The following is a 13848-nucleotide window of genomic DNA, read 5'->3' as shown; positions in this document are numbered from 1 at the left end:
GGACTGAAAAAATTGCTTAGTGGTTAGAAGCACACATTGCTCTTCCAAGAGGACCCAGATTAAGTTTCTACCACTCACATGGATGCTCACAAACTTCCATAACTCTAATTCTAAGAGAATTGACTCTCATTTCTGCAGAAACAAATATATCACATAGACATACATAAATGCAGGCAAAACATATACAAAAGAGAAATAAATCTAAATAATAATAATAATTACAAGACCACAAACATTTCAGTATTATCCTTTGACAACAAAAGGCTAAAAATATGCCATTGAGAAACATTTCTGTGAAGATAGCCATGTCTTCATGTCTTCACTCCACAGAAAACCACCTTGTAGCCAGAGTTACCTGTATGTCATTTGGATTTCTTTCAGACAGGACTTTGTTATATGCAGACTTGGATTTGTTGTTGGATATCAGCAGCTTCTACTGGATGGAGAAGGTCTGTTGGTGGGTCTGTAAAGTGCTTGCTTATCTTCCAGACTCATCATTCAGCTTTGCTGATATTTTGGCTGGCACCTTGAACAGAACAGCTATTGCAATTTTGCTGTTATCCCAAAGTGTACTACTAAACTTTATAAGCCTGAAAGTGCAAGTAGAGTAGTTATCTTTAACATCTGATTTAGCTACTGCAGTTTCTAACTTTCTTTTCTTTTCTTTTTTGTTTTGTTTTGTTTTGTTTTTTGAGACAGGGTTTCTCTGTAGCCCTGGCTGTCCTGGAACTCACTTTAAAGACCAGGCTGGCCTCGAACTCAGAAATCTGCCTGCCTCTGCCTCCCAAGTGCTGGGATTAAAGGTGTGTACCACCACACCCGGCTTACTTTCTTTCATTTTTAATTGTCCAGTGGGGTGTAGTGGCATAGGCTGGAAATCTAATTCTAGCACTCAGGAGGCAGGTAGATCCAGTAGTTCAAGACAAGCCTTGTTTACATAGTAAAGTCCAAGACTGCCTACATAGTGAAGGTCTGTCTCAAAGCACAACCTTCTAAGTTATACATTCTCTGTGCTTTGTGCAATATCTGGTTGTCAGGTAGGAGTGGTAAGCCTGTCACTGCAAGGCACATCTTGAACCTTCCCCTGTTACATGGATTTCTGAGATTTCACTCTGGTTGTCAGGTGTAGGCCTTTAATCCCACCCAGCAACCTGAGGCAGGGGCAATTGGACATCTGTGAGTTCTGGCCAGCCTGGTCTACAAATGCTTCTTCCAGGACAGCCAGGACTACACACACACACACACACACACACACACACACACACTACCATCTTGAAAAATAAAACAATAGAAAAGCACAAAGAAAAATGTGTTTCCATGTTTAATCATAACAAAGGCAAATGAAAAGTTATCTCAGCTAGTCCAAAAACAGAAATTGACAAGATTAATCTGCCTAATCTTGATTTTCTTTTCATTACCCCACTCATCCACCCGCCCAAAGGCAGCATGTACTGTAGTCCAATACACCTTCAAATTTGCTAGCTGGCCAAGAGTGACCTTGAATTCCTGATCCATGTCCCTACCTCTACTTTTTCCTCCTCAATTCTGATGCTGCAACCTTTTAAGAGAGTTCCAGGTATGTAGTGGTAAGCTCCAGGTATAAAACAATTTATGTTACTTTATAACTGTAGTTTTGCTACTATTATAATTTATAGTATAAATAACTGATTACAGTATATCTGACATGCAATCACAAGGGAGTTGCTCTCCACAGGTTTAGAAACAGTACCCTAAATGCTGGGATTAGATGCTTACAGCTGCTGTTTAGTGCTGAGGATTGAGCCCGGTACCAGGTATGCTGGGCATACTCAATGACCAGGAAATGTATGCCATTGTCTCAGTAGCATAAAGTGTTCTAAATCTCTCTGTGCAACTGGGGGTGAACTGGACCTTCTAATTCTCTTGTCTCTACCTCACCAGTGTTAGGATTCTAGCTGTGTGCCACTACATTGTGCTCTTAGCATTATTTCCATCATATGCAATAAGGCTAATTAGCTCAATAATAGTCATATATTTCCCTTGAGAAGTTCTGAAACTTAGTTCGAGGTCAAAAAGATAAGATAATGGATTTAATCCTGGAAAAGTAGGTAAAAAGTGTCAAAAGTTTAAAATCACTTAATCAAAACAAGTAGACCCAGATCATGATGAATCAATGATCTCTTGACTTTTTATGTTACCTATAGTTGGTAAGTTACTCCACTCTGCATTCTCCTTCTAAACTTGCTCTCTCATCATGCTCTGATGTCACAAAAATGCTCTTACTCTCAATGCCTTTTCACCAAATGCTATGCCTTTACTTCTAAGTTCTTTTAGAGTTCAGTTCTGTCAAAAAAGTTCTCTTATGTCCTGACTGAAAAAAAAATTATCCTCATTTCTGTTCTAAAAAGTTCTGTTCAGAACTGAAAAAGAAAGTATTCTGTCTAAAAAGTTCTCTTCAGCTCAGTTGTGACTTTTTTTCTTTCTCCTCAGCACTTAGACATCTTTCAGAATACATGAACTCACGTTAAAAAGTTTATCACAAATTTACACAAAGTCAAATCGTAAATCTAGTAAGTTTACAACAGTGAATGCTTCTATGCATAATAATTAGGTGAAATTATCTGGCTAAACATTCATCAGCTGTCATATCTTCACAGTGTTTTTTTTTTTTGAGAGTTACAACCCACAACTAAGTTGTTAGTGAAGTTTTCTATAGATAAATCCAGTCAATATTTTACCTTCAGTCCTAGAACCTATAGTAAATCATTAGTTCTCTTTTTAAGACCTCTGGTTAATGGTTTTTACAACTTTTTGGAATGTGCTCTGAGTAACAAAATGTCTGGTTACTCTCTAGAATCAACTGATGACATATGGGAGATAGTCAGAGTTCTCATTACTTTTTAGTTATGGAATTTCTTCACAATGATAGAAACCCTAAGACAAGTTAGTACCAGCATAGTAGGCTATTGCTGAGATAGGCCTGAGCCTGTTTGGGGTTGCATTGGCTTTGGAACTTTGGGATATAAAAGTCATTGAGTGTTGATAGCTTAGTGGGAAATTCTAAAGGATCTCAAAGAAAAGATGAGAATGTTAAAATTCTCAGTCCAGTGAAATTTTAGAGGGAAATTTAATGACTTTATCAGGGCTATTTGCAATTTTGAATTGAGATATCTCTGGTCTTGGTTACCTGAAGCTGAAGAATCACCTGTATCTAACTTGCTACCATAATCACTAAAGTGAAACTTTGGCTTTGCTGGGATAATTGATGCTGTTCAGCTAGAGGGGAGAAACTGGTGGTGATTAAGAAGAGACCAACATCATTAGGTGAAATTTATTGGGAAGAGTTTCCTGAGAATACAGAGAACCTGTGTTAAGGTCAGGTGTTGAGAGTCAGAGGCATGCACAGATCCTGAGTTGGGGTTCTAGCACCCATATAATGTAGATCATAACCATCTTTAACTCCAGTTACAGGGAATCTGAAGCCCCTTCTGGTTTCTGTGAGTACCTGCACATACTTGCACACAAACACAGCCATGTACTCATAAGTTATTTTAATAAAGAAAATAAAGTATTGAAAGAATTTTAAAAATGCAGTAAAAAACGGGGCTGTAGAAATAACACAGTACAGCCTTGCCCAGGAATGAGAGTTCATGCCTTTCCCCCATAACTGAGCTGGAGATGGAGGCATTAAGCATTTGGGGCATCAAATGTGCTCAGAGTTACTATCTCTGAAGTGAGGGGTCAAGAGCAAGACCACTGGGCATCAGTCAGATCCTCAGCCCAGTGATAAGCACCTTTGTTGTCCAAGGGGTGGTCTAAATCATAACTCTGTGCTCCTGATATCCCAGTCTCAGCTCTGTGCTCCGGCTCCTCCGACAATTTGCTCTTACTCCCAGTAAGAGAAGATTGATCTAGAACTTTGTATCTGTGGAGATAACTTTCTCTGTGGTCCTTGGAGATGGGTGCATAAAATTTAGGTACCCTTGAGATCTATGAAATAGTATTTACCAGAAGGGTCAACCTGGAAGAGTGGGTTACAGAGTAACATTTCTCAGGTGAGTGAGATAACAAGTGAGTAGTGTTTTCCTCGTGGCCCTTCACATGTGTGCTGTGTGATATGGGAGGTTATACTGAGCCTGGAATAAACATACATATTCTGACCTTGTAGACAGAGATAAATATATTTGTCATGCATCTGCCATGTTATGCTTAAAAGCAGTGTCTCTTCCCAAGGTATAGACTGAGTTCTCTGAAGAGTCAAGTAAGATGAAGATAGCATTTACTTTCTGGTATGCTTAGAGTCTATAATATATCCTGGAATTCAGAAAATGCAGGGAACCTGTTCTAGAAAGCCTTAACACAAGTTATCATTGCATCTTCAAGTGGGCAGAGTACAACTGCAGAATCACCTGCCTTAGCTTGGTGCTGTGGTAGAGGAATTCCTTCAGAATGAGCATATAAACGCTATTTCCATAGAAACTGACCCTGGAGGTGTGCACAGTGTTGCATGCCTTTAACCCCAGCCCTCAAGAGGCAGAGGGAGGTGGGCCCTGACAAAACCAATAAGCCTACAAATTAAATTGTACTAGAGATGAAGCCTGAGATGCATTTGCAGTTGTTGGAAATAAGTTTTCATTCACAAAGAAAGAGACTGTCAGGCCATGTTCAGTGCCTGGATACCTTTACTCTCTTAAGAGGGCATATGAGGAAATGAATCACAGGAAACAGAAAGTGGGCTTAGATCTTATCACAACTCAGATAGTGCCACTTCTATATCCACTGGGGTCAGAACTCACAGTTCTGTCTTATTGCCTAGTTGGAAAAGAATTGACACATGGTTTGGGGTGGGAGGCAGGTAATACGTTTCTTTTGTTCTTTTTTTTTTTTTTTTTTCAGGGCAGCAGCCACCTTCTAGCCCACCCCTGTCTTTAATTTAAGTGCAGCAGGGGTTGTAACCTCCCCCACCCCCCTCAGCCTGAAACCTGGTTGATCAAGTTTCACTGCTAGTATGAAGAGAGCATCTGGGTGGAGCTTGCTGCCCTATCATTCTGCCACTCCCACTGCTGCTGCCTGCCACCTAGCTATTCCTGAGCCAAACACGTGGTCACCTGAAACTGGACTCCAGGGATAATTTGGCAGGAATGGGCCCCTTCCCCTGCTTCATAACCCAGTGTTGGGAATAGTAAAATTGAACCTTGATCAGATGGTTGTCTTGGTTCCATCTCTCTCACACCACCTAGCCCCCTCTTCTCTTCCAGGTTTCCAAGATGCCTTCCAGACTAGAACCCAGACATGTGAGCCGCTGGCTGGCTGCAACAAGGGGTGATGGGGACAGGCAGGCAGGCAGACAGACAGACAGACGGACAGACGGACAGACAGACATATATAGAGAGGAAGAGGTGTCTGGAACCGCAGTCCTAAAGAATGTAGCAGACACTGTAGACTGGATTATCCTTTCTCTAACACCATTCCCTTCTGGAAAATGAAGACCATCTTTTCCCTTGTAGTGAACGTTCTTTATTTTGGTTTGGATGTACATACAATTAGAAGAGATGATGACCATTATCTTAGACTCTCCTCAAGTTTACTGTGTAGCTGAAGGTGAAATTAAGCTGATCTGTTTGGCATCCTCCCACTTCAGTCTTCTCAAGTTAGCACAGCTGAGGACTGACAAATCATCAGGGTCAGCCTTGAGCTCCAGATGCTGCTAACAGAATAAGGGCTCCCAAGAAGCTAGGAAAAGGGGATTAAAGTCCACACCCACAATGCTACTTCAACTTCTACAAGGTGAGTCATTGGCCATACATACACAAACCAGCAGAGTCTTGAACTCAGAGATCCACTTAACTTGGCTTTGAAAGTAATGTGAGTAAGGGCATCAGGCATAACCACTCGTCTTCAGTAAATCAATTCTTGACTATGGGTCTGGTCTTAGATTCTTCCTGTGTACAGATCTGGTCTAATTTGCAGACACTATTTAAATCTGAAAATGAGCAGGTGGATGGAGACTCAATTGTTGAACCAGAGGCTGACTTTAGCTGGGAGGGTGTGGCTACAAAGGGAGGGTTCAGCTGAAAGGTATATAATGATTCATAGCAAGGAGAGGAAGTATAGATTAGGTCTCTTGGAGCCTGGAGTCACAGCTTTCCCTTGCCCGAATATGGTGATCTGTCTCCATTGTCCAGATCAGGTAAGTACCTCAGCTCCATCAGGATACCTCATCTCATGTAACCTAGTCTAGCCTTGTTCTCACTTGAAATTTTGTTTATATACTGTGTTACTTGCTGGTTTTTGTTGTTTTTTTTGTTTTTGTTTTTTTGTTTGCTTGTTTGTTTTTTGAGATCAGTTTCTAGGCAAGATTGCTTGACCCCAATCCTAGATATTCTGTATTTTTGGCTAATATCCATTTTTGGTTAGTACATACCATGCATGTCATTTTGAGAGTAAGTTGCCTAACTCAGGATGATATTTCCTAGTTCCACCATTTGCCTGCAAAATTCATGGTGTCCTGATTTTTAACAGTGCAATAGTATTCCATTGTGTAAATGAATCACATTTTCTGTATCCATTCTTTGGTTGAGGGCTATCTGGGTTGTTTCCAGCTTCTGGATATTACAAATTAGAAAGTTTTGAACATAGTGGAGCATGTGTCCTTGTAGTATGGTGGGATGTCTTTTGAGTATACGCCCCAGAGTGGTATAGCTAGCTTGTCAGGTAGAGATGTTTCCAATTTTCTGAGGAACCACAAGATTGATTACCTGAGTGGCTGCACCAGTTTGCAATCCTACCAGCAATGGAGGAGTGTTCCATTCTCCACACCCTCACCAGCATGTGCAGTCACCAGAGTTTTTGATCATAGCCATTCTGATTATTGTAAGGTGGAATCTCAAGGTCATTTTGAATTGCATTTAACTGATGACCAAGGACTTTGAATATTTCTTTAAGTGATTTTTGACCATTCAAGATTTTACTATGGTTGAATTAGGAGAAGCATTGAAGAAGCTGAAGGGGGGAATGACCCCATATGAACACCACCAGCTTCACCTTTCTTTGACAACTGGGAGCTCCCAGAGACTGAGCTACCCAACCAGGCAGCATATATAGGCTTGTCCGAAGCCCAGGCACATGTATAGCAGAGGATTGCTTGATCCAGCTTCTGTGGGAGAAGGTGAGACTAATCCTAGAGAGACTTGAAGCTCTACGGGAATGGGACTACCCTTTTGGAGACAAGGAAGATGAGGAATTTGATAAAACTATGGGAGGGGGCAATGATTTGAATATAATTAAAAAGAAAAAAATGGCAAGCCTTAAACTTACAGAGATTCTTCTACCTAGACTACCTGAGGGCTGCTGCTGAACCAGAATATCCAAGTGTGTTCTCAATTACTTCCAATTATTAATTGGTTCATTGTAATTTCTATGGGATATTTTTTTATATAGATTTGTTTTTGTCTTTTGAACAGTCTCACTAAGAATGTCAGGGTGATCTTGAAATCAAAGCACTTTTGCCTGGAATGTCAGATATGAGTTAGACAAGTCCCTTCACTACTGATCTTTATGTGACTTTAAGACTGGCATTTTTTGGTGTGCTTTTAACCTCAGTAACAGGAATGGAGAGGGAGGCTGTGAGTGTCAAAACAGCTATGTATTAAATTAGTCTCTAAAACCAAAACAAGGGGTTCAAGAGATAGTTCAGTGGTTAAGAACATTAAGTATTCTTCCAGATGTACTGTGTTCAATTCCCATTAACTATATGGTGGCTCCCAACTATCTACGGGATCACATGCCCTCTATGTAGCTGTCTGAAGACAGGAAGAGTATATTCCTATTCATTAAAGAAATAAAGCAATACATAATTAAAAAATAAGGCAAACCAAGCAAATGGTATTTGCTTCTCACTGATAAATAGTCTCTAATTTTATGGAACTCAGGGTGTTCTCAAACTTGCAAGAAGAAACCTGCATATATATATATATATATATATATATATATATATATATATATATATATATGTGTGTGTGTGTGTGTGTGTGTGTGTGTATACATACATATCCATGTTTATGCATACACATATATACAAATATGTTTGGGTGTATATTGTGTATGTATATGTACATGTATATACATATAAGTGTGTGTGTGTATTTAATAGACATTATATCCTAATCATAGCCTTTGTCGCTCCTATCCTCTCATACCCTCACTTTACTCCAACAGGAAGGCAGAAAGTAAATGGTATCTATGCTTGATACCAGCCAAATTTATAAAGTAAGTTTCAAAACAGCCATGGATAAGAACAAGTCTGAAAGAAGTAAAACAAAACAAAACAAAACAAAAAAAAAACCAGATAAAAAACAAGGTATTTCCATGTGCTGATTGATACATGGTTTATTCTTTTCAAGGAATCCAGGATATGTTCAAATTTTCAGAAACAATCCTGCCTATTTTTATTTAGTATTCTAATGAAAAATCTGAATATCACCTGAAATTAAAATTTCCACTCCTTTTTCTTACACTTTTGGTCTTTAATTAGTTTTTGCAGGTCTCAGAAAAGCTGTTATGGTGCTGTAGAAGGTACAAATTATGGCATTGAACTTGTGAACCTCCTGACTTCAGCATGTGGATTTTAAACTCTACTTCATCATTTATTTTTTCTGGATTCTTTCTAAAGAGTTACATACTGTACCAATGACTACTGAAAGTTTAATTATAGTCATGTAGTTTTTCCTACTCTCTTTAGCTCTTTAGCTTGCATTACTCAAGCTTGGAGCCTCCCCAACACCTTCTCCAAAAGGCTATCATGAGTAATAATCAAAGATTAATGTCAATAATTATTGATAGGAATTTCAAAGACATGTTCTATGCAGTGTAGCTGAATAGGGATTGTGGAAGTTTGGAAACTGTTTTCCTTTGCTTTCTTTGAAGGCCTAGAAATGTAAGCATAGTCTATTTATCATCAAACAACTGCCTGAGCCTTCAGAATTCCTGGTGATTCCTTCCCAGTGGGATGTATTCATCCAAACTGTGGCTAAACTTGGATGTGGCCTTTGGGAACTAGGATACATGGGAGAATTTTCATATCACCAGAGAGAATTGTGGCTTTAAAACCAGCAAAGGGCAGACCAAGCAGTTCTGGTTTGGATATATTATGGTGGCATCTGCTGAGCAGTGGTGGAATGCACATATAATCTTAGCAATTTGGAGGCCCAGGCAGGCAAGTCTCACTGAGGTCTAGGCCAGTGTGGTCTATAAAGCAAATTGCAAGACTGCTCAGAATACAGGTAGTTCTATAAAGACCCTGTCTCTAAAAACAAAGAAAATCGAGGGTGATCAAATTGGTAAACTGAGTTCTCCATCCTCATCGGTAGTGATCTAGCCCTCACACTTCCCTGTGTGGGCAGAAGGGCTCCCTAAATTTCTTGTCATTAATGGTGTATTTTTTACCTGCTTCCCTAGGATGACTCTTTAGAAGAAGTCACAGAGGAATGCTATTCCCCACCCACCCTCCAGAACCTGGCAATTCAGAGTCTACTGAGGGATGAGGCCTTAGCCATTTCTGCTCTCACGGACCTGCCCCAGAGTCTGTTCCCAGTAATTTTTGAGGAGGCCTTCACTGATGGACATATAGGGATCTTGAAGGCCATGATACCTGTGTGGCCCTTCCCATACCTTTCTTTAGGAAAGCAGATAAATAATTGCAACCTGGAGACTTTGAAGGCTATGCTTGAGGGACTAGATATACTGCTTGCACAAAAGGTTCAAACCAGGTAGGCAAAAGCAACTGGTATTGGAGGATGGTTTTCTGAGTGCTGAGAAGAAGCAACTAGAGACAGAGAATATTTAGCCAACCATGGATCAAAGACTTCTGATCTTCAATTTTCTCTTTGCCCCACATTCAACATTGTTCTTCACTGGGTATAGAAGCTTATAGGGTGTAGGGGTTTAAGCTCTGTCTCAGCTCTCTGGGCAAATAATGGCTAATGCAGAATACAGAAGAAGAGTAGACATAGCCAGTGAGAAATGGGTCTTTCCTGCATCCCTCAAAGGTACAAGTGCTTGTGATTAAGGAGCCTGGAATCAAGGGAAGGAAGACAGGGCTAAAGATGCCCCTCTTGCAAAGAATGTTATGCATTTACTGAGCATGTGACACTTGGGGTTTAATTCTAGGCAAAGGAAAAGGCAAAGTTTTGGAAGAAAGAGCTGATGTATGAGACGTGAAAAGAATCAGAGTGTAAGACATGTCTTTTATATTCTGATAATTATACTCTTTTCTCTCACAGTAGGTGCAAACTCAGAGTAATTAATTGGAGAGAAGATGACTTGAAGATATGGGCTGGATCCCATGAAGGTGAAGGCTTACCAGATTTCAGGACAGAGAAGCAGCCAATTGAGAACAGTCCTGGCTGTGAGGTGAAGAAAGAATTGAAGGTGACGACTGAAGTCCTTCGCATGAAGGGCAGACTTGATGAATCTACCACATACTTGTTGCAGTGGGCCCAGCAGAGAAAAGATTCTATTCATCTATTCTGTAGAAAGCTACTAATTGAAGGCTTAACCAAAGCCTCAGTGATAGAAATCTTCAAAACTGTACACGCAGACTGTATACAGGAGCTTATCCTAAGATGTATCTGCATAGAAGAGTTGGCTTTTCTTAATCCCTACCTGAAACTGATGAAAAGTCTTTTCACACTCACACTAGATCACATCATAGGTACCTTCACTTTGGGTGATTCTGAAAAGCTTGATGAGGAGACAATATTCAGCTTGATTTCTCAACTTCCCACACTCCACTGTCTCCAGAAACTCTACATAAATGATGTCCCTTTTATAAAAGGCAACCTGAAAGAATACCTCAGGTAAGGAAGGACTGAGAGGGTCCAGTAAGACCAGAGAAAACACATCACTTTTCTTTTGCTTTTTTCTTCTTTTGTTTTATTAAGCTAGGGAGTCCTTGATAATCTGGCCACAATAAACCTAGCACTGTTAGAAACATAACATATCTGAGTAGATGAGCTGTGTGCTAAGATATGTATGATGAGGCATGAGCATGCCTCTTATTGCTAATGTGTTAAAGGTTTTGAGTTCAGAAACAGGTTTAGCAGATGAGCTATATGCAACACTGGGTTTCAAGATGAAGACAGGATTATGGCCTTTGGAGGAATAAAACTTCTGAGAACTCTTAACAACAGCCCTAGTAGTTGTTAAACTTTGTTTGAGGTAGGTAGTGCTTCCTACATGCACCATGTTGGCCTGATATATCCATTGCTGTGTTTTCCAGCCATGCCCTGAATCATACCTATAGTGATAACTACAGACCTCAGACTAGAATACTGTGAGTTGTGAGAGCAGATAACACAAGGCTGTATCCTAGAATTGACCTCAAAGTGTAGTCAGAATGAGTTTGGGAGAAGTGCCATCTGCTTAGCTGTCAATTATATCAACCCTTTTCAACAACATTTGTCAAAAAGCAAGCATTTCTTCTCTACCCAGGTGCCTGAAAAAGCCCTTGGAGACACTTTGCATCAGTAACTGTGACCTCTCACAGTCAGACTTGGATTGCCTGCCCTTTTGCCTGAATATTTGTGAACTCAAACATCTGCATATTAGTGATATATATTTATGTGATTTACTCCTTGAGCCTCTTGGTTTTCTCCTTGAGAGAGTTGGAGATACCCTGAAAACCCTGGAATTGGTTTCATGTTGTATAGTGGACTTTCAGTTCAGTGCCTTGCTGCCTGCCCTAAGCCAATGTTCTCACCTCAGAGAGGTCACTTTCTATGATAATGATGTTTCTCTGCCTTTCTTGAAACAACTTCTACACCACACAGCCCTGCTGAGTCAGCTGATCTATGAGTGTTACCCTGCCCCTATAGAGTGCTATGATGACAGTGGTGTAATACTAACACACAGATTAGAAAGTTTTTGTCCTGAGCTCCTGGATATACTGAGAGCCAAAAGACAGCTCCATAGTGTCTCCTTTCAAACAACCAAATGCTCTAAATGTGGTGGGTGCTACATTTATGATCGGCATACCCAATGTTGCCGTTTTGTGGAACTATGATAAGCTTGATTGTGAAACTGAGAAATAGAAACTTAGTATTGGGGACTGATGAAATCCTAAGTGAATGTCCACTGCTAAATGGAGCATGAAAATGTCAATCACCTAAAAGTCTGAGATACACGGGAAAGTCAATAACTTCCTCTGAGCTGGTGAATGGATGTTGCATCTGTAGAAAGAATCAAGCACTTGTAGTTTGAATGTGTTACAATAGAAGCACCATTTTATGAGACTGGCCCAATCTGTTGACTGCATACAATAAATATGTTGACTTTTTTTTTTTTTGGTTGCATGTATGTCCCTATCAGACCACAGAGCCTAATCTTTCCCAACATTTCTGTACCTGTGTCTGGTTTCTTCATTCCTCATCACCATAATTAGGTCATTGTTAGATTTGTGCATTTCATTTCATGCCATGAACAGGTCTCATTAATGGGACACAAAGATCATGGTTTCCCATACAGCTCAATGTTTGCAAAAGAAATTCATTTCTAGTACAATTAGATTACAGCAATTGAATTAGATATGTAGAAGTATGGGATGAGGGGATAGGTTTCATCTGCAGGCAAGAAAATGAGAACACCCTTCGAGACTAGTCTGTGCAGGTGAGAGTGTGGGCTACAGAAGCTAAAAGCTTCTGAGACAGGCAGAAGCCACACAGCTTCTGAGGCAGACCCTGTTTCAGGCTCCAGATATCTGGGCACCTTCCCTGCCAGAGGAGAGGTGTCCGCCCCGCCTGAGAGGGCTTTGCCGAAGCACTTGGGAGACCCATCTTTGTTCCCGGATCTCTCCAAGACTAGTCTGTGCAGGTGAGAGTGTGGACTAAAGAAGCTAAGGAGGAGCCACAAAACTTTTGGGGCAGACCCTGTTTCGGGCTCCAGACATCTGGGCACCTTCCTTGCCAGAGGAGAGGTGTTTGCCCCACCCAGGGGGCATTGCCAGAGCACCTGGGGGAGCCAACCTGGTTCCTGGATCCGTCTGAGACTAGTCTGTGCAGGTGAGAGTGTGGGCTACAGAAGCTAACAGCTTCTGGGACAGGCCAAAGCTACACAGCTTCTGGGACATGCCCAGTTTAGGACTTTTATCTTCTGCTAGGAGGCAGGTCCAAATGCCAGATATCTGTCCACCTTCCCTGCAAGAGGAGAGCTTGCCTGCAGAGAGTCCTCTGACCACTGAAACTCAGGAGAGAGCTAATCTCTCAAGTCTGCTGATAGAGGCTAACAGAGTCATGAGAGGAATAAGCTCTAACCAGAGACAACTAAAACAACTAACTCCAGAGATTACCAGGTGGTGAAAAGCAAACTCCTAACAGAAACCAAGACCACTCACCATCATCAGAACCCAGCACTCCCACCTCAGATGGTCCTGGGAACCCCAACACACCCGAAAAGCTTGACCCAGATTTAAAAGCATATATCATGATAATGGTAGAGGGCATCGAGAAGGACTTTAATAACTCACTTAAAGAAATGTAGAACACTGATAAATAGTTAGAAGTCCTTAAAAAACAGGAAAACACAACCAAACAGGTAGAAGTCCTTAAAGAAAAAGAGGAAAACACATCCAAACAGGTGACGGAAATGAACAAAATCATACTAGACCTAAAATGGGAAGTAGCCACAATAAAGAAAACTTAAAGTGAGGCAATGCTGGAGATAGAAACCCTAGGAAAGAAATCAGGAATCACAGATGCGAGCATCAGCAACAGAATACAAGGGATGGAAGAGAGGAGCTCAGGTGCAGAAGATTCCATAGAGAATATCGTCACAACAATCAAAGAAAATGTAAAATGCAAAAAGATCCTAACTCAA

At 40.7% G+C, this 13848-nt stretch overlaps 1 protein-coding gene across 3 annotated transcripts; it reads left to right on the top strand.

Moving 5' to 3' along the window:
- Positions 1-6014: 6014 nt before the first annotated feature.
- Positions 6015-12320, top strand: Pramel51 (PRAME like 51). 3 transcript variants are annotated; one of them, NM_001105254.1, is made up of 4 exons: positions 6015-6169; positions 9436-9746; positions 10260-10835; positions 11470-12320. In NM_001105254.1, the coding sequence occupies exons 1-4, from the start codon at positions 6065-6067 to the stop codon at positions 12038-12040; spliced, it is 1563 nt and encodes a 520-aa protein (NP_001098724.1). In that variant the 5' UTR covers positions 6015-6064; the 3' UTR covers positions 12041-12320. The 3 variants fall into 3 exon arrangements, 2 of the variants coding, with proteins under 2 accessions (NP_001098724.1, NP_001311400.1); NR_136900.1 differs by lacking the exon at positions 9436-9746 and having other exon boundaries at positions 10260-10407; NM_001324471.1 differs by lacking the exon at positions 9436-9746.
- The last annotated feature ends 1528 nt before the right edge of the window (positions 12321-13848 follow it).

This window comes from Mus musculus, chromosome 12 (genome assembly GCF_000001635.26).
Source record: "Mus musculus strain C57BL/6J chromosome 12, GRCm38.p6 C57BL/6J".
Taxonomy (NCBI): Eukaryota; Metazoa; Chordata; class Mammalia; order Rodentia; family Muridae; genus Mus; species Mus musculus.
Note: the sequence above shows the minus strand (reverse complement) of the source record. Positions and strands in the feature narration are given on the sequence as shown.

Bases quoted from the DNA above. Each gene is read 5' to 3' on its own strand.
- Pramel51 (NM_001105254.1), top strand. From the start codon at position 6,065: ATGATTCATAGCAAGGAGAGGAAGTATAGATTAGGTCTCTTGGAGCCT. The intron at 6,170-9,435 runs GTAAGTACCTCA...CTGCTTCCCTAG, and splicing joins GTCTCCATTGTCCAGATCAG to GATGACTCTTTAGAAGAAGT. The intron at 10,836-11,469 runs GTAAGGAAGGAC...TTCTCTACCCAG, and splicing joins AACCTGAAAGAATACCTCAG to GTGCCTGAAAAAGCCCTTGG.